The sequence below is a fragment of the Planococcus citri genome, chromosome 3 (genome assembly GCF_950023065.1).
Source record: "Planococcus citri chromosome 3, ihPlaCitr1.1, whole genome shotgun sequence".
Classification (NCBI taxonomy): domain Eukaryota; kingdom Metazoa; phylum Arthropoda; class Insecta; order Hemiptera; family Pseudococcidae; genus Planococcus; species Planococcus citri.
Genome location: NC_088679.1, coordinates 61,541,838 through 61,563,972, shown reverse-complemented (window position 1 = coordinate 61,563,972; position 22,135 = coordinate 61,541,838). Strand labels below are relative to the sequence as shown.

General features: G+C 34.7%; 1 protein-coding gene across 2 annotated transcripts in view; it reads left to right on the top strand.

The window, feature by feature from the left end:
• Positions 1-22,135, top strand: part of LOC135841751 (uncharacterized) — a 210,960-nt gene that overhangs the window by 108,181 nt on the left and 80,644 nt on the right. For both annotated transcript variants that reach the window (XM_065358897.1, XM_065358896.1), the window contains exon 5: positions 21,513-21,704. In XM_065358897.1, the coding sequence (XP_065214969.1) occupies positions 21,513-21,704 (192 nt within the window). The remainder of the gene's footprint in view (positions 1-21,512; positions 21,705-22,135) is intronic.

Below are 22,135 nucleotides of genomic sequence, written 5' to 3'. Positions count from 1 at the left end.
ACATAAACGCAGCGAAATCCTTAGCTTAAATATTTTATTAAAAAGATTGAAAAAACAATAGTAGCACACAAATCGTTGGTATCCTGGTAATAAATTTCGACTCGAATTTCAGTGTGTTTACCCTGCTCGCCGCCGAGTACGCTTCGTTAATGACGAACGATTCGCTCTATTACGACGGCGAAGCCGAGCATTAGATAAAATACACGACCAACCGAGATACAAGCTGGTAAAAAGTTGTAATTTTAAGTCGAATTTCAAACAGAATGGTTGGTTTGTTGTTCTTAACTTGGGAGATTTGATACACGATGGAAAATTTTTCGTTTGCAAGTTCAAAGCTGTACGGTGAGGCAACCGACGACGACGAGCGACGTTTGCCATTCAGCACATGCGAAAAACCAAGGACAAGGCGACGAAGGTGAAATTTGTACAAAAAGAACGAGTAAAATATCCTACGCAAAAATATTTTCTTAACCATGTGAGAAAATATTGATGAAGCGAATCAAATAATATTTGAACAAATGTACTCAGTTGGGATTATGAAGTTGTGATATTTCGAACGTGTCGTATGCGGTTGGCTGTGTGATCGCTTCATCAGCCCGAGAAAACTTGCCTTTTGTGTATGGCACTGATAGATCTATATACGAGCAACGTGCTCTTAAACGAAGCAAAAGTAAACCATTTTAATCACCTTGGCATCTCTCACACATATTTGTTGCAAGCCTATCTAACTAAACCAAACACTTCTATCGAATAAATACCCAGCTACGCAAAAATAGGTATAATTAGCGGGGGTGCATTTTCACTCCTTGCATATTTACACCCGTCTTGTGTATTAAATTGGCTAAGTAATGCAAACACAAGGCATCAACGAGACGAATATACGTAGGTACGAGTACAGTCTAATGCATTACATTAGAAGATTAAAACGACGTTGAATTTTAATTTAGAAAAACCGCACTACGTGAGTGAGAAAACACCGCCGCGCCGAGCGTTTTTAATAAATAAAAAAGTAAACAATACCAACGTATTAGGTAGTTTCTCTCGTTCAGACTCATTTCAAACGAACAACATAGCGGCTTAAGTGAAACAAATTCCTCGAAATTTCGCAAACGTGTGACTCGTGTATATATACAGGGTACACCGTACACAGTTGAACAAACGCGAATATTTTATACATTTTTTTGAAATATTAAACGTTGCGAATAAAAAGTAAAAACCTTCCCTAAATAAGCGAATTTTCGCTACAATGATGTCACGTTAACTTTCCATCCACCTGAATATTTAATCGCAGACGATGATGAAAGTTGCTTGTATGACCCACAATCATTTCAAATGCATTTCTTGCTTTTTTAACTGCAGTGGTCTGAACTGATTTTCTGAATTTCACTCCACGAATTAAAAAAAAAAAAAAAACAGACCTTAGAAAAAAATGATGTTCCTTCGTATAGTGAAGAGAACTCGAAATTAAGGATAATTTTTTTGGCTTACCTACTAACTAGGAAGCTTTTTGAACTGGCATACTTCGATCTGTATAACGTAACCAAGCTAAATCGAAAAAGCATGTCCTAAAACCTGCACCAACAAAATTTCAAGTGCTAATGTTAACTTTTTTGGGACGAATTTTTGAAAATTTAAAAAATTAGAAAAGTTGTTCAAATAATTTTTGGTTACTTTTTTGAAATTCTGGTCAAGTTCTATAGATAATTTTTTGAAAACATTTCAAAAGTTCAATTTTTTTCAAATCTTGGCTCAACTTTTTGAGAGAAGAAAAAGAAAAAAATATTGATAATATTTCGTTTTGTTCCAAAAATGCTAAAAATGATCGTTTTTTTCGAAAAATTCCAAAAAGTATCATCCTTTTTGTAAAATTTATCCAAAATTCTTGCTTTTCTGTCAGAAATTACCAAAAATGCTCGTCTTGATTTTTGCCCGAAATGCAAAAAAAAAACTCAGTTTTTGGCCAATAATTTCCAAAAAGACCAGTTTTTTTGTCGAAAATTTGTCACTAATTTTCACTTTTTATCAAAAATTTTCAATAATTCTCATTTTTTTGGTGAAAATAGCTAAAAACACCTGCCTTTTGCTAACATTGACAAAATGTAGCAAAAATTCTCACTTTTAGTCAAAATTGCCAAAAAATTTTATTTTTCACTAAAGAATATTGTATAGAAGTCTTATTCTTCTACAAAAATGTGAAGAAAGTCCCACTTTTTGTTAAAATTTGTAGTCTTGCTTTTTGTCTAAAATTCCCAAAAATTTTCTTTTCTTCGCTGTTTTTGTCCATAAAGTTGCCAAAAAGCACAGTCTTCTGCTAGAAATTCTCACTTTTTCCTCAAAAAGTTTTATTTTTTGCCAAATTATCAAAGTCTTGCTTATAACTAAGAATTTACCCAAAGTTTTCACTTCTTCGCCAAAAATTGCAAATAAATCTCACTTTTTTACTGAAATTTTTGAAAAAGGTCTCACTTTTATCCAAAAAATGCCCAAATCTCGCCATTTTACCAGAAATTGCCAAATATTCTCACTTTTTTTGGTAAAAACAGTCATGAAGTTCAACTTTTCTTTTCTCAGCAAAAATTGACAAAGTAAGTATGGCCTGTACCTTTTTTGACAAAAATTGCGAACTAGTGTAACTTTTTCAAATTTTTTGTCAACAATTTTCAAAAAGTCCTGCTTTTTGCAGAAATAGGTAAAATCTCAATCACGTTTTATTTTATTTGCATTAAAATGTTTTGCTCACGTTTTGTTACTATTTTGTTAATTTTCCAAACTTTTTTGGGAACTTTAGAAAAAATTGAATACACGAGCCCTGCCCGAATCGAAAACAATCTCAATTGGACCTTTCTGGAGCCTTCTGTGGGTTTGGAGATTCCTTCAGAAATTTCAAATCGCTCTAGAAAAATTAAAAATCAACTTTAACCCTTTCGTTAAGAAGGATTTCAGAAAAGGTTCTCTTTTTTTGATATTGGAAAAGTTTTGTATTGACAAGCATTAAAGAAGCTGAGACCCCTTACCCTCGAACACCCCTTTGGCTACGAGACTGGTACCTACTTGTTTTGAGTTTGGCAATTGTGTCCTTAATAAGTACCCATTTTTTCACGATTTCATTTTTTTCCCTCGCCAACAACACTGTTGGTCTGATCAGATTTTTTTGGACACCTTCATGTTTATGATAAATTTTTTATCATTTTTTTTGGGGGGCTTATTGGATGTTCGCCTATACGAGGAAATGTATTTTAACTGGCAGAAAATTGTTCAGACTTAGTTAGTTTAAACCGGATGAAGAGAAATCGAAAGAGTGTCCAATGATGCACCATCAGATCACTACTAATTTACATAGGTGCTGAATTTCATTTTTCGATTTTCGACGAATTTTATGAATTCAAAAGTTCTTTTTCATGAAGGGGAAGTCCTAAGGAACATTTGTAGCCCTAAATCGCAGATTTTGCGTTCCAATATATGAATTGCACGAAATTTTTTAAACCGTACAAAGGTAGATCAAAAGATCAGGCAAAAATTCATCACCTGTCAAAATTTCAAATGCTAAAGTGCCTCTTTCGATTTTTGGTGAATTTTTGAAAATCAAATTTAGGCCAAAAATGAGGGAAAAAATCAAAATTTCACCAAGTTGACCAAGGAAGCTGAAATTTGGTATATACCTTATTTTCTACACGCCAAATCGATTGGAAACGGTTTCAAACTGTTTTGAGCAGTTCTGGAGCCTCCAGCAGATTTTTGAAACTCGAAATTCTCACAAAATTTCATTAAATGGAGTTGGAAAGCTGAAATTCATTCTGCAAAGTAGTTTCAATACGCTACGAAGTCGACTTCAGGTGAATTTTAAGTCATTTTGGAGCCTCCAGCGACTTTTTGAAAATTACTGAAACCTCCAGTAGATTTTTGAAACTCGAAATTCCCACAACATTTTATCAAATGGAGTTAGAAAGCTGAAATTTACTTCGCAAACTAATGCATATAATTTAAATACGATATAAACTCGACTGCATGAAGGTTTTATCCAAAATTTTCTTCAGGGATTCTTAAAAAAAAAACAACAAAAAAACAAATAAATAGAAAATCTTGTCTTTTATAAATGCATCAACATGAAAATCTGCAGAAAAAGCATCGTTGGATAAAACAATTACAAACACCCCCCTCTCCCCCCAAAAAGGTGAAATGGACCTTTCCTCGAGTTTTAAAAATAACCAGTGAAATATTGAAGACCCAATTTTTTCTTAAATTGGGATAGGTATCAGTATCTTCTAAGGGCTAGAGTTTTTCAAAAAAAAAAATCCATGAGATCTGAAAATGTGTGATTGGGAACCTAAAACTCGAGAGATCTTTTTTCTAAATTTTATTACTAAAAATTAAATTTTTAGAAAAAAAAAACAGGTCATTCGATTTTTTCATCAATTTTATGCCATTTTAGAACTTGGTATTGTCTAAAATTCCAACCCTCACGTGAACCCAAGTTTTCCATTATACATATAAGACAGTTCGATATCCTCCATTTTTTGGAATACGAAAATTAAATTTTTTCATGCTCGTGTCACAAAAAAAGAAAAAATGTATTTTGAAAAAAAAAGTACCAATATCAATCCCGTACCTGAAACAGTTTCAGCATTTTTCAATTTTTCAATTCAAACTCAGGCAATACAGCACCCCCTTCGGGGTAAAAAAAAAAGGGTCACTCAATAAACATCTCACTCATTCACCTCGAATCCACCCGGAATAAAATTCGCGTTTCAATTAATAAACGCAATTGGCAATTCTATTTCGATCCTTTCATCCGCTTGTATAGTAATTCCAATCGCGTGCTTTGGATTTCGTTCTTCGAATCTCGACAAAAACATTCATTTCCGTCGAGGGGAGAAAAAAACACCTATATAAAAAGAAGGGTTAAAACGTGCTTGCATAAATATAAAAGATTCGGCTTTGTCATTTTTTTCGACTTTGCTCCAAGACATAGTTGAAATCCGGTCGCAAACAATGACAGTCAACAATATCGCGCTTCGTGTAAAGCTTTTAAAACTACGTAAAAAAACAATAGAAACGGAAAAATTGAATTACAAAGTGTATTCAATGTTGCATTCGTACAGGAAAAAAAAATTAAAAGCTTTTTGCGTAAAAGAGGAGGGGGAGGCAGGGTACGTTTTCTTATAAGCAATTTGGAACGGAACACGGGTTTCGAAAAGTTTTTCAGATGAAAAAAAAAACCACTTAACACCGAAAAACAACAACATTTTCATTAAATCGTTTATTCGGCCATTGAAAACAAAACAAATAGGTTTAGCGGTTTCTATAATGATTGGTTTTGTTTAATGTATGTATTAATGCTTGTACAAATGGTCGAAAGAGGATTTCGTTAATTTTACTCGTTTCGGTTCACCCATGCGAAGAATTTTTCGCAAATTAATCGACTGAAAAATACTCCGATGTATATTTTGGGTTTCCTATATTTTTATGTGTGTTAATTTGTTTATGAAATTCGTACTTACCCCGATTATTTCCCCACCTTGATATATTTTTTTATCGCGAGAATAAAAATTATCGCTGCCAGTGTGGTAATTTGGTAAACGATTACCTCTCTACATATTCTTCGGTGTATTTTTTTGCAGATTAGTAACAGTTTTTTTTTTCACTTCACGAGACGTCTAATGCAAATGCATTTTTTTTATCCGCAAACTATTTTTCATAAGTGTCAAAAAAAATGTCCACACCTTGCAAAATTGAAAATACCGACGTCATTGAAAATGCATTAAGTTACTTACTACGTCAATTTTGCATTATTTCTCGTCCATTTTTTGCCCCCATTCCTCAATAATCAAGAACCTTCGCATTTGCTTTACGATCTGCGTATTTTCCAAAAGATATCCTACCTTATTTGAAAAGATCTCGCAAACCGTCGCCTCTCTGTCGTTGCGTTTCTCGTCTTGGAGAGAAATAAAATTCTCGAAATATTAGAATTCCATTCGAATGTACATATATTTGTTGATCTACTGAACCATGACGCGTTTTAAACTCGAACCAGTACGCTGGAATATATCAAATCCTCGGTAGGCCTTTACAAAAGGATCATTTCGGCTGATTCGCGTCTTATACATATTAGACAAAGTAACACTTCGTTACGTTTTACTCTCTTTGTAACTTATATCATAATCAATTTACATACGTAGAAATTTCACCATCGAAGCGTTTAAAATCACTGCCAAGTGCCTTTGTTGCCTGTTTCACTCGAAATCACAATAAACCTTTAAAGGATACGTAAAATTCAACAACCGTAGGGGATACATCTTGCTCGGTAAGTTGGCATAACATATATTTAAAATCCCTTAACGACTTTTATTATACGTGTATAGTAAAAGTACATACAACTGTGACGAAGCTGCTAAAAATAGGTATCAGTTGTCGAAACAAAATGTTGCAAGTTGCTAAAATATACTTACGTACAATATGAGCATTTCTAGTTCAAGTACATATACACATATAAGCGTTATATTGTATTATGTCCTTTATACTTACAACAATACGACGACTATACGACGTAAACTTTTCTTATATATACTTGCTCTTTGGTAAATGGAATATAACTTGGACAAATGTTTACTCCAAGTATACGAAATACGAATACTTACACGGTTGTGTATATAAATGAAAAACGTTGGTACTTTGTTAATATCACATCTCTTCGATACACCGCCAGTTTACTAATAATCCTTGAATTTTGTTGCGAGAAAAATATCGTACAAGCTCGCTTTATCTATAATCACCGATACATTATCCAATAAGAAGCCAGGCCACATAAGGGGGGCAAAAAAAAGGGTTGAGTTTGGCAAAAAGTAAGTTTCCTTGTAAACGCGATGGCAGACCCGGTAACTGAATAAATTTATATATGGAAAGGCATTTCACGATATTTTTCCAACTTTGGAAAATTTTTGCTCAAGTGTTACTTAAATACCCCAGGGTACATATTGTCAGCGCAACTTCGTCAGCGAAAAGTTTCAACTTTCAATTACCGAGTTCATTTTTAGTTTACGAAATCCAATATTTTTTTTTCTAGCTGCGAGATATCATTGTTGTTGGGGAAGTTTGTTTGGCTCAGTTGTGAGTTTCGAAATCGTTTTATATGTGTGTAGGTTTTTGAATAATTATGAGTTGAGGTTATTTTGTGTGTGATTTTTTTTGGTTCTGTGTAAAAAAAAAAATGCAATATTGATTGTGAAAATAGCGTGAATTCGCAATGAACTGCAAGAGGGGTGGGGGTAAATGCAGTGTAAGAAAATGTTAAGATCACTTTAAAGATGGCGAGACTTTTTCGAAAAAAACACGATTCAATTTTTGGTTAAAAATTTAAAAAATAGACTCATCCATTACCTTTATAAAACCAATTTAAAAAAAAAATGATTACTTTTAAAGTCGTTTACTTGGTCACTGGTCATTTTTTTTGTTTAAATTCTTTCTACGTCGATTTTCAAATTAATTACTCGTAGTTCTTTATTAATGGTTCCCTCGTTTCCAAAACTTTTGAGATGAAAGCCTCCAACTCCGGTGTACTTCAAAGAATGCGATGGCATAAATTAGTCAGCCGAAGAGTTACTTATTCGTTTTCTGCGCGACTTCAAAGCTATGGTAATGCTACAAATTTCTCACCTTGTGGTGAAAAAAATTCCTCGAGAGTTTAGAGGATTTTAAGCAGCCTATCTTATCAACTTCGGTTTGTGAGAGGCGATCGTGTTCACCGTTCAAGATTACCCTACTCTACCCCCTCACTATCACATCCCTGTCATTAACAAGGTCATCATTTCTGATAACACTTTGCAGTTGATCAACAACGCTCTCGAAGTAACGTTTCGCGATATGTAGATTTTGATATCTGATTTTTGACGTATGTATTTACTGCAAACTGGTTATGCAATTTTATTAACACATAAGTACATATTAATGCGTGAATGAGTAGAATAATAGGAGTAGGAGATCAAACTGAAGTAAGGCTATATTGTCCTAAGCTTACTTCTCTTACACAAAGGGACGAAACTAAAGGATTTATTTTGGGATGGGGAGGGAGTGTGCAACCGAATATAAGGTAACCTGACCAGTAGTTGACCATAGTTTTAGTGGAAGTCTTCTAAAAATGTAGCTATCATTTTGAAACAAAACAACTTGGGGCGATGAGCGAAGCACCATACGACCACTTTTTCATTATATTATTCGTAGCCAAGCTTGAATAACTTAATTTGTTGTTTCTTCAAGGTCAAAAAGTAAAATAGCTAGTAGTTGATCACAAAAATCCAGTAGTTGATCATGATTTTGTCCAATAGTTGATCACTTGATAAATGTTATTTGAATAAAAGAAAAGGGCGGATACGCACAGAGAGTGAAATATGAGTGTGAATAACTGGGGTCAAGGTGAATTCAGAGGCATTTTAATGAATTTAAGTTGTTATTTTAATTTTATTTTGAATAGATATTAGGAAAATTATGAATATTTTTAGACTAGGGAAAGTAGTGAGTGAAAATAGGTATGAAGGATTGACATTATTGGAATAATGGGATGGGTAAATAGGAAGAAATGAAACCTACCTATCAACATAACATTAAGCTCTACAAATTATTCACGATGATAGTATCCGAGTGAACAATTTATATACCAAAAGAGAGGGGAGAAATATACACTATTTACAAAATAGGCAGAGCCTATGAAAAACAAGCATGTTGAGGACTTGTCCTAATTATATAATTCGAATTGTAATTTTCTAAAATTACTCACATTTCAAACTCACGGTAGAAACAAGATGGTACTGTCATATAAAATCTACACCAAGATTATCTATTGAATTAATTAGGTCCTACAAGTCCTTACATGGACTATCTTAATTGGAACTTAATTTCAAAACCATTAACTAGATCATATAATTAAATTTCAATGATTTTTCTTGTCTACTAGATGATCAGTGGTGAATTTATCCACAAATTTTGTGATTTTTAAAATTTCAAATGCACAGTTAGTATTGCTGATCTTTTCTCTTTTGAAACATAATAAAGGTTTTTCAAATGTTTGTTTTTACTATGTGGTAAAACAATTATTCTGATAGCACTTCACTAAAAAAAAATGTCTTAAAAATGGCACTATCTTTGAAATTACTTGGACATGGACATTTAAACGCACTAAAATTCATGATACATATGAAAAACAATCAAATAAGTTGGTGAAACTACATAGTAAGAACATGGTTTAGAATATATCTGTCAACATTTTGTGAAGCTAGTTTCCAAATACTTTCAATACTGAACATTTTTCATGCAATGTGATCAACTACTGGTTGCTGATCATCTACTGGGCAGGTTACCTTATGACGACCAATATGAGAAAAAAATGACAAGAGTGGTCCATATGTAGCATCACATCAATTTCCTAGCACATTGGCTACCAGTGTTGCGGAGCGGAATGAATTTCGTTCCTGGTTCAGGGTTCGGCTCCGGCATAAAAAATAATTCTGTTCCGGTTTCTTATATCGTTCCGCTCAGACTTTTCTTTTTTGTTTTAGAGAAGGTTGCATTCAAAATATGTCAGAATTTTCGTATCCGGAGCAAAAATTGAAGTTGAAATACCCAAAATTTTGAAAAATGGTTGAATTCAGAGTGTTTTAATGAAATTTAAAGTCCATCTCACATAAAAGAAGCACCAAAAACACCTAATGAAATTTGGAAGGTTTTACTAGGTGTTTTGACTGTTCAGGATTTGAATTTTTATGAGCTGAAAATGGTCCATTTCCTATCATTTACCATGTCTTTTTATAATTTTCTGGTTTATGGAGGTAAAATTTCAGCAAAAACACATGTTGTTCATACTACAGTCTTGCAAAACGTTCATTAAAGGTCAAAAAATGTTGTGAGGTCGGAGCATTAAAAACCCATATTTTTATTCCAGTTCGGTTCCGGTTTCTCTCCAGTAAATTTTTTGTAAGTTGCTCCAGGTTCTGTTCGGCTCTGCAAAAATTCTCCCAAAAGTTAGTGGTTTAGCATTCCGGTTCGTTCCAGTTTGGTTCCGCTCCGCAACACTGTTGGCTACGTTATTAAAGTCACTTTTTGCCATTCCAAACCGTGATTTAATTTCTTTATGATATCTACCATCTTTTGTTTATCAGCACTCCAAGGTATCTGAATTTACATTTTCAATTTCTTGGGTTCCAATGTTGATTTTGACCTCTTCAGGTTCGGTGTCTCCTTTTGTAAATCTCATCACCTTAGTCCTGCCTGCGTTTATTTTCATTCCATATTTTAATCCAGTACTGTTGATTTGGTTGATCACTTTGTCGTTTCGACGTTTGCGTAAATTATTTCATTTATTCTATTGCCGTTGATCTTGAATCCCATTTGTTCAATTCGTGCTTCTCTCATTATTTCTTCTGCATACACGTTAAACAACCTAGGTGAGAGAGGGCATCCTTGTCTCACACCTCCCTTTATACCACATCCATTCTCCAAGTACTCAGTTCCAAACTTGATGTTTGCGCTCTGCTCCCAGTACAGGTTCTTGATTATTTGCAGGTCTTTGTCATCGATATTGTATTTCTTCAGGATCTCCAACATCCTCTCATGGTTGACACAATCAAATGCTTTCTCATAATCGACGAAGCAAGCAATGATTTCCCTGTTTGCATTCAGTGCTCTTTGAATGATCACTTTCAGCAGGGCAATTGTGTCTCTTGTCCCTTTTTTTTGCACAAAGCCATATTGTGTTTTGCTTAGATTTTCATCTATTTTCTTTTCAATTCTGGCATTTATGATGGATAGTAGTAGCTTCGGTGCGTGGCTCATTAATGCGATGGTTCTATATTATTCAGAGCATTTTTGCGAGTTGTTCTTCTTTGGTATTGGTACAAAGTTTACTGCTTTGAAGTCCTTAGGCAGCGTACCTTCATCATATATTTCATTTATAATCTTCAGCAGCTCCTTTTCATACTCCGGTTTTAGATGTTTAATCAAGTGTACTGGTATGAGATCTTCCCCCACTGCTTTGTGGTTTCTGGCTCTTTTCACCGTGTTTCTCAGCTCCCACATTTCAATTCGTGGTGCCTCCTCTGTAGCTGAAACTTCCATTTGAGCCGGATGTGTGTCATCCTCATCTCCATACACTTCTTGTATGTAGCTGATCCAGACCTCTTCTGTGTCTTGATACATAAATTATGAAAAAACATAATGGAAAAAATGAGTTAAAATTAGCGAAAAATTTTGTTAAGAGTGCTATAAAAATTTTTGCGTGCCCTTTGAATTATAGTAGGTATACCTAGTACGACGTATCCATAATTTCTAGATATTCAACTTTCAGGCACCTTTACCTCTGATAATTTCTCCATTGGGGGGAGAGGAGGCAAGGCTCAGTATTCCTTCGCATTGCCTACTTAAATTTCAATTGAAATTATTTCATGGAATTTCATACAATTCAGCTATAAATATAATACTCCCAAGTTCCTAGTCTATTCCCTGTTACAGAGTAATAATAGTGTATATTTCGAGTACTTGCGTTCATTGCTACTTGCACGTGTAGTTATTATTGCGTAAATCTATAGGGAATGCGTTGAACATTTTGAATTTTTTTCAACTGCGAAATACATTTTTTAAACCTCATAACTCCATTTTTACATAAACTGTAAGTCGTTTCATGTACAGCACGAGCCTAATATGAATAATTTTCAGTCGCTTTTACATCATGTTAATAAGATGTATGATCTTAATAAACGTAGTAAAATGATATTTTGCGAATTGTTGAATGGTAATTTATCAGCTCGAGTATAAATATTGTAATTCATCGAGCAGGGTATTTTTTTTCATCGCCGAATTAGAATTACATTCGCGAATTATCGAAATATATGCCTGAATTCTGAATTAACGTGCTTAATGCCTATTCGAAGACAGAATTGAGAAAAAATATCTATATGCGCTGCAATATCTAGAATTTTATAAGCTTTTAAAAATTAAGATAATTTTCGGTGGTTTGAAACGGTGAGCGAGTAACTTATCCTACTCGTACGTATCATGTAGAGGCTGGTTTTCCGATTACGCTGCTTTGAGATTATTCCAATCCATTAATAAAAAATCTATATATGCGTATTCGCAAAATGCGAACGCTTTTACACAATTAAATACGACTTCGCTGCCATATAATTTGCAAGTGGAATAAAAAGTTATTCGTCATGTCGATGTGATTTTACAATTCAAACTTAAAGTGCCATTGCGTATGTGTAGGTACACAAGAGATGAAAAAAAAATACGACCTGGATCTTTGAATATTGCATTTCTGATGGCTGAACACATAAAAAGAAGTAGTTACTAGGTGACAATAAGATGATAGAGTGCTTTAAAAATACAGTACTCGTAAAGCAGGCAATCTTTATAAGCAGGTATTTTCCAATTGAAATCTATGCGGTATGGTTTTTTGTTTAACCGCTTTCGGCTATATCGCTTTTAACCTGCTTATATATTCGTGCGTGTTGAGTCGCTCGAACACTTCTGAAGAACATTTCATGTGCGAATGTTTTGGTGGATAGAGCGACGAGTGCGAGGAGCTGTTTAACCGCATGTAATATTTTATTACGTTGGAAGCTTCTTCGTTCGGTGTATTAAAAATATACCAAGTAAAAAAATATGTGCTATAAGCCAACTGGGATGAAAAATTTTTATACTATGGAGTTTCGTTATTCGCATTAAATTTTCACTTCGGCGTTACAAGGCTGCAGCGAAATTAATTTAGCCCGGCTGTGTCTGCTGACTGCGTATCTTCGAGTGTACTACTGTTGAAAACATGTGCATACTCGAGTCTTTCAACAGTTTATTCATCCTTTTTAACCGCATATTACGCTGGCGTAGCATTGTAGGGTATGTACTAATTTTGAGCCTCGAGTTCAAGTCATCGGAGAATAGGTAACATGCGTAGCACGAAATAGTCCGGACAATTAGAACTATTTACAGCACTCAGTTCCGACATTATGGCACTTCTTTTCCCCCCTTACCCCATTTTTAAAAGAAAAATGAGTAGGTAATGCTGGTGAAATGACAGCTCTATCTATGCAGTCAAAATCTGTGAACATTCACCTGGAAGGATATAGCATCAATAGAGCCGTTTAAAGCACTCAGGGTCATTGACCTGTGTTTAGGAGTTTTTGAGGTCACTGATTTACCAAGTCCAATCTTTCATAGTAGTCTGTGTAGTCTCTTGAAGTCATTGGCCTGTCTGTCTGGCCTCTCAAGGCTATCGGTTCACCCATCAGACCTCTCTGTGAGGTCACTGACCTACCTGTCTAGAATCTCAAAGTTGTCTGTGTGCCTATTTGGCTTTCCAAGATCGTCTGTCTGCCTGCCTGGTTTCTTATAAGGTCATTGACCCATCTGTCTAGCTTTTCGAGGGCGTCTGTCTAGTCTCTCTGGGTCATTGACCTGTCTGTATGGTCTTTCAAGGTCGTCTGTCCACCTGTCTGGTCTTCTAAGGCCAATGACCCATATGTCATCTGGCATCACAAGGTTGTTTACCTGTCTGACCTGTGAAGTTCATTGACCCACCTGTCTAGTTTTTCCAGGACGTCTGTCTAGTATCTTAGGGTCATTGACCTGTCTGTATGGCCTTTCAAGGTCGTCTGTCCACCTGTCTGGTCTTCTAAGGCCAATGACCCATATGTCCGGCATCACAAGGTTGTTTACCTGTCTGACCTGTGAAGGTCATTGACCCACCTGTTTGGCTTCTCAAGGTTTTCTGTCTCCTTGTCTGGTCTTTTGAGGTCATTGATCCGTCTGTCTGATTTCTCAAGGTCATCTGCCGCCTATCTGGTCCTTTGAGGTCATTGACCCATCTGCATAGCTTCTCAAGGTCGGGTATGTCTGTTTGTCTGTCTATATCTGTCTGTATTTCTGGTCTCTTTAGGTCATTGATCCACGTGTCTGGTGTTGACTGTCTATCTGGTCCTTCAAGGTGTAATTTGAATGCCAGCAAACTTCAAATGTTGATTTGAAATAAAAATTCATTATAATTTTGTAATACGAAGGCAATCAATGCAAATTCCAAAAATTGATTTGATTTTTCGTCGTTCAGAGGCCATATGCAAGTACCAAAAATAATGATTTGAAGTTTTGTGATTCTGAGGTCATGCAAGCTCCGAAATTCAATTCGAAATATCGTAATTTAAAAGTCATGCAAAGTACAAAAATTGATAACATGGCTTGAAGGACTGGAGAAAATTTTTCTCAAACAAGGTAATACATAATTATGCAGAAAAAGTTTTGAGATGGAGCTACCAGTACCACTTATTTTTAGATAGGGGAAAAATGGACGAAAGGGAATTATTTTCCCACCCGAGGTAACCGCTCTACAAGATAACTGCCCTGACTGGTGAACATCTGAACGATGAATACGCTTTAATCCTTTTTTAACAACCTATCCTAAAACTACGATTCGCGCTTACGTAGCATAATTTCACGGATATCAGTCGGTCACCCAAAACAAACAACACAGGGAAATAATTTCGCGGTTACATATTTGATAAAACTAATGTTAAATGAAATTTTCTCTTTAACGAATTGAAATTCGTAATAAAGATGATCGTTACGAAGCTAAGTAATATTAGTTCCAAGTGATTACCTTCAAACCGGGACTAATGCTAGCACAAAAGTTCGGTGTAAGTTGAATTATATTTTTGTTAGCTATTTCCCTTGTTTCGAGGAAATTATTTTAAACAAGACGGAAATTATATCGTCTGGCGTTGTTTTCGCGACTTCATACAGTCGATATTTACTCAGCATGGCAACTACGAGTATAAGGGCGAGTTTTCGAATAATGTTTTAAACAATAATTGAACTCGGAACACTGTGCGCGTACATTCAAATGAAAAAAATCTCCAGATGGAACGCCTACAGCATAAATAATGTCTATAGCCCATTTCAAAGTAAGTTTGCAATTTAAACAAAAAAAAAAAAAAAAAAAAGGACCTATTTCAATAGGTACAACCGCGTCGAATACCCACAGAAAAAAATGGCGTTGGTGAAAAAAGAAAGGTAACATGAAAATGAAAGTCAAGAGATATTTGATGAAAATGAAAACAAATTAAAGTTGCGAATGAATGCTGAATAAATTAATAAATGAATAAATTTCATTATATTTTCTTATTAGGTTATGAAGTTAATGTAAAAAAATGGAATTGAAAATTAACATTAAAAGATTCCATTTTAATATTACGTTCGACCCAGGTATACCTTGGTCTGTGTTTTAAACGTCAAATTCTGACCCTTTTCTATAAACCGTCGACATTTTTTTTATTAAGAAAAAAAATTATTCGATTGAACGCATAAATCTGTAAGTATCGCGTCAGCGAGTCGTATACAGATGAAAATTTTTCTCGTACTGAAATTCTAACAATTTGCAAGAACAAAGTCGAATCGTCCTAAATTCCAAACCTAATCGATTCGAAATGTCTCAAATGAAAAAATATTACACTTCGAACGTTAACTAATCTTAAAGAGAAAACTTAGCTGCTCGTGTTGCTGTACCAAAAGTTACATAATGAAAATTAAATTATACTCTGGATCCTCGAATGAAACTATTTCAACAACGACGTAACCAGTGTTTGTTTGAAAAATTTCATTTTTTCATTTCGTCTCGTGTTGTAATATGTAGATAATAATACACTCGATTTATTATTACCAAAAAAAATTCCAAATGAATGTCGTATTAAATTTTATATTACATCTATGCACAATATAATCAGGTCTATACGCGTGAATTGCATCAGAGTCTATATTTTATTGTCACAGTATCAATAAGAATCTAAATAGACTGTATGAAATTTTAATGAACCTCGATGAAACCAGGCATTAAAATTTAAACGCGATTAATTAAAACGACATTAACATTATTACCGAAGCGTGTACGTATCTTATGTTAAACAAATATACGCGAACACTCGAAAACCCTAACCTAATGACGAGCACGTTTAAGTGTACTTGTTTGATCCTTCTAGTAAGAGAGGCTTTTATCGGTTTGCCATATTGAGAGCTATAAAAAGGTGCCTAATCAATTTACAACGATAAATACTTATAGGTGAATAGCTGAAGTGGTGCCAATATTTTACACTACGCCATTTCTGTGTTCTACTTCTGTAGAAATTATTTATTTTAATAAAAAATGCTTGGTGCGGATGGAATGTGATAAAACACATAACTTATTACCTGTTGGTTTCACCGATTAACTCGAGCAATTATTTGAAAAAGGTCGTCTTTTGTTGCTAGTACAATTTAAACTTATAACATCTCAATTATAATAACTTAACTATTTGAATTTCATTTCAGATTTAAACTTATTTTTTCTTTAATCCTTAAAACTTAGATTTAATGAAATTATCCTTTGGACTGATTCCCAAGTTGTCCTTCATTGGATAAATAGTACTCGATTACTTCCTATCTTTGTAGAAAGTAGGATAAAGGGAATCAAATTGTCTTCTGAAAATCCTGCCGACTTGGCAACCGAAGGAAAATCAATTAATGATTTAAATTCACTCTGGTTGCATGGCCCCAATTGGATTGTTTTCCCAAGGCATGTTTGGCTTACTGAAAATTTTGAAATTCCATAACCTTCCCTATTAGCCTAACTTCAGAAATTAATTTCAATATTTCTCATTCACCTGTTCCTACAAACGATGTCGATGAGAATGTTTCTTCTATTTTAGACATTAATAATTTTTCTTCAATTCAAAAATTTTTTAGAATACTCGCTTACATGTGCCGTTTTATTAATAATTGCTGAAATTCGGAAAGATCACGTGTTATCTGACAACTGACGAATTAAAACACGCTGAACTGCAGTATGAATTAGAGATGTATTTACGAAACTTCATTGTTATTGATAAGGGAAATGTTGGATTTAATTTATTTTGTGATTATAATGGTATCATTTGCTGTTGTGGACTGTGGTCGTTTTCAAAATTTGCAAATTGTAACCGCGTAGCACTGACAAGATCGTCAGTGGCATTAATAAAAATATCGACATTATTTTACATGATTGTTGATTGAAGAAAGTCATAACATTATCCACAAGGGGGATCTAACTACATTTACAATAACTGATTAAAAATTGACATCATATGGTCGTCATTGCTGTGTACATTTGTACCTACAGTCATGTGCAAAATTTTGATATATTGTAGATAGCTATAGCTGAAAACAGTACTCGCTGACAGTGGGTAACTACTGTACCCATACTGTCAATTCTCGCTTCTCGCTAGCAGCTCGTAGCTGGTTGAAGAAATTGCACATCGGTTCACATTATAACTAGTAGCACATTGAATGTGTAGCCGGCATACCGGCATGACATCATCATTGTCATCAATCATGTCAAACATCAATCACACAGATGAAAAACAGGTGTCAAAGCGTAACTCCTCCCACATACGCATTATCAAATTTTGGGGTGCGTGCGCAGACCAAGTGCGAAAACATTCAGGTCGTGCTCGCTATACACTACTATCTATGTATACCCGAATCAACTCAATACAACCACTAGCGGGTTTAGCCGGTATTTTAACCAGATACCAGTTAGCGGGTAGCGTAACCATTTTCAGCTCTAGTAGATACCTTTGTAGACCTTATGATCAATATCAAAATTCAGGTCGTCTTGTTGATCCAAAGTTTATGTCGACTATAAGATTGACAAATGCATCTACAAAATTTTGACCTTGTATAATTAGTTTTGCCAATCTAACAATTGTCATCAACTTTGGCATCGGCAAGACAACCCAAATTTCGATATCGATTATAGGGTCTACAAAAGTATCTACAAAATGTCATCATTGAGTAGATATGTACTTCTGTACATCTTGTAATCAACATCAACCTTCTGGTTAATATTGATGAGAAAGTTGATGTCAATTACAAGATCTATAAAATATTTTTAGAAATTTTGAAGTGTTGCCGACTCATTTGTCACTGTTTGAGTTGACAACACAATAAGAAAAAATTTTTAAGTCCAGAATAAGATGGACAGAATATTCTTTTAAGGCCTCTCCACTCAACAGTGGCAGTGGTCTAGTGGTTAGAGAACACGTCAGAAGTGAGTAGGACAGCTGGGATCTGAGTTCAATCCTTACCCAGGACAGATTTTTTTCTTTCAAAAAATTTTTTTAGGGTGTAATATAATTGAGGAGCTGGATATCAAAACGCCGTAAGTCCATTTTGCAAAATTTTCAGAAATGAGGAAAAACTGTGGGGGGGGGGGGGGTTCGGGGGAGTCGAAGGGGGTCAAATGTGGTATCAGAGGAAAGGGGAAGTCACCATGACCTCAAAACATGAAAGTGCCCAAATTTTTGAGAACCGGGGGGAACGTGGGAAGGGGGAGAAAAAAAGTTACTGCGTTTTGATCTGAAAAAGACAGTTACTGCGTTTTGATCTGAAACTTGCTCAGGGCTTGAAAACCGGATAGATATCGCTCTCGGTTTTTGGTTTCGGTTTTATGTTTTTTGAAAAAGTAAAGGTTTCGGTTTTGGTTTTGGTTTAGGTTTTTTGAAATATTATCTCTCTCGTTCCGGTTTTGCTGGAACGGTTTGATTTCAAAAGAGTCGGTTTCGGTTTTGGTTTTGGTTTTTTCCTTTTTTCTCCATTTTTTAGAGGGAAGAAGGCCAAGAAAGTGATCACTTTTTCAAAAACTTTGTGTATGTGACTAGAAAGCGGCACTTTGGTAGTGCCAAATTTGTCAACTTTTTCATTTTTCAGGCCTTTTCACCTTTAGCATCAGTTTTCAGGACTTTTTACTTTAATTTTACCAAAAATGCAGGCTAATTACCTGAAAAATTCCAAAACCAAAACCAATTCAGTTTTCAATCGGTTACGCTCTCGGTTTTGGTTTTGAATTTGAGAAATAAACGCTCCCGGTTTAGGTTTTGGTTTTAGTTGTGGGAAAATAACGCTCCTGGTTTCGGTTTCGGTTTTGAGCGATTTTAATCAGTTTTTGGGGGTTTTGGTTTCGGTTTGCAAGCCCTGAACTTGCTACAAAAATCACGCACATTTTATATCAAAACGCAGTAAATACACCGGCACTCTCTTACTAAAATAAAAACAGATGGGTAGAGAACCATTTTAATGATTATTATCTATTAAATAGTAAAAAAAATATTCAAAATTAAAGCGCCGTTTGCCATAGTGACTGAGTCATGACACAAGATTTTGTTTTTTATGTTCAGGCCAAGTGTGATTATGATTGTTGATTGAACAATATGTTGGAAATTTTTTAAAAGTCTGTAGTTTCATTACCAACAGTAACCACCTTCTGAAATCAATGTTTACCAACCTTAAAACACAAAAAACGCTAAAAATAGTGTAGTTACTGCGTTTTGAAGAAAAATTGCTGGTTTTTACTGCGTTTTGAAGTAAATCTCAACTTTGAGTGGGATTTTCGAGGTGAAGCACGGCGGATGGATTTACGACGATGGCTGCAATCGATTCCCCGTTGAATTTTACATAGGAAAACACTCTTATCTCAATTTTCATAAAAATGGACTTACGGCGTTTTGATATCCAGCTCCTCAATTTTACTTTAATCAAAAAAAGCGTTTTGGGCACATTTCGCACATTTTCAATCAAAATTCACCTCTTTTACACTCGAAAAAATGACACCAATGTGGAGACCTTGTTGAGACAAAAAATTAAGGGAGGGGACAGTCGATTTTGATATCAACTTCACACTCGTCATGTATCAACATTGGTGTTGACAAGTGACAGATTAGAGATCTCATCTTTTCCATCGACTTTGGCTCCGCTTGTGCTCCGTGGGAAGGGGATATTCTCAGTAGATGGTAGTATTTTTTCACCTACCAGATGCATGGAATGTGCTCAAATTCGAAATATTATGTATATGTTTTTAAGACATTTTGAACAATCCTATGCATGCATTTTCTGTCAATTATGTTGTATAGTTTTCAAAAAAAAAAAAAAAATGGTTTAATGAAATTTGTTGTTGTTTTTTTTGGTAAAAAATCCAACAATCCTTAAAACTGTATTTTTTCGAAAACATATTCAACGTATTGACAAATGCATGCATAGAATTGTTCGAAATGTCTTAAAAAACATATATTTCAAAGAGCTCATTCCATGCATCCGTGGCTCTGAATAATTATATTAAAATTTGTTCCATAAGACCAATGTAAAATAATGCATTTTGGTTATGCTATGAAAAAGTTTGGTGTACCTACCTATTGAGAATATCCCCTCAAGTTATGATCTTAAATTTCCAAAACTATTACCTCGAGATCATGATTTAGTAAAAGTATTACTTATGTATGAATATTCACATTAAATACTTCCACGCGTGAGAGTTTCACATATTTTATTGATAATTCTTCATGAATATTGGATCGAAAATGGTAGACAAGCTGTAATGAAAGTGTTGAACGAATGTGTCAACTGCCGAAGAGTTGATGGTGGTCTGTTTATCGTACCTGATCTTCCTCCTTTTTTATAACATCTCAATTAGTAATTAACTAGGTACCTATTTGAATTTTATCTCAGGTTTAAACTTCCCATTTAAAAAATGTTTAAATTTGATGCACAGCCTCTTCACTTTTTCTATGTTTTGATTCTTCGTAGTTTCAAAGCTTTCCCAAAGCACATCTCGTTGAAAATTCGGTTATTCCTATGCCCCCGCAGAAACCTAGCAAAACATTTCTTTCCTTATATTTTATTTAAGTACAACCAAAAGAATTTTCAGTCTCGATAGTCGATTGGAAAATATGTCAAATAAGAATCGGCGAACAATTCCATATACAGTAGGTATGATCGGGAAGAGAAAATGAATTTATCAAAAACGTCAACTGTCGTAACTCGAATTCACAGCAACACTTGATAATTTTTTTCTCGTTTTTCATACGCAGATGAAACTTTTCTCCGGCTGAGCTGTGAAAATACAAATTTATTTCGTCGCGTTCGTTCTCGATTCGAGTGAATTTTTTTTTGGCCTGTTTATTGGTTCGGTTCGGTTCAATTCGTGTGTACTCTGTTTAAATCACAGGAAGGGAAATGAGATAGCATGGAAAAGCTTTCAAATTAGTTGAATAATTTAATCGACGGATTCTGGAAATGGCAGTAGCCGAGTAGCTTCGGGCTCGATTTAATTTAGAAATCTATTAATTGTTAGTAAACTTGGTGTGAAATCAAATTACCGTCGAAATGTGGGCAAATAGTTGATGCGAGGGTATAAGGTATACTTGTCTTATGGATGGATGCTAATTTTGGTCAAGGTTCTTATGTAGAAAAAAAACTGAATTTATTTGATTTCAAAAATAGGAATTATTCGAGTGGCCTTGAAAGTGACAAGAAAATGTGTTCAAGGTTTAGTTGTAGTACTTTTTTTTTCAGGAGTTGGTTTTTAAATCCAGGCTCAATATTGGTTCCTGAGTCTTACTCACCATTACTTCTTTATTCACACACCTCTTTTTAAATTCATTTTGATCTTGAAAAATTTTTGTTTTGATTTTTTTTTACAGAAAACGGAGCATGGTGGACCGAAATGGGATCGCGATTTGAATACGTGTTGAGTGATAGAAATGTTTCGTTATCGAACAACGCATTTATCATATTACCAGCGACATCGACCGAGGTATTCATAAAACGTCAAATACAACAGTTGATGGCGATATTCAAGCTGAGAGCTGGCGCTAAAACCAACCTTGATGGAGGTAAGCTCTCTTTTTAAATTTTATGAACTATGAAATTATTAACGCCTGGTACCTTTTGACTCGATATCCGCCGTGAAATTTCATCCAACAATACAATATATGCACGTTATTTTTTTCTATCACCTAAATTTTTTACACTTGTATATTTTTTCGCTCGTCGCGTCGCCCTATCGTTCGTGTCGATATTTAATTGCATTTCCTATCACGCGGCGGTGTAGTTTTCCAAGTGCCAATAATGTCATTTGTTTCGTCGAACCAAATAACCAGAAAATAAAATATAGGTACTTTTGGATTTTGGCGAAAGTATAGAACACACCAACCTGCTTGTAAATTAAATCCGGAGACGCAATAAACGATACGATTCTTTTTAGATTTAATTTCCTAATAGATTTCGTTAGTAGTTTTACCTCGTTCTCGACGGCCTTTAGTAC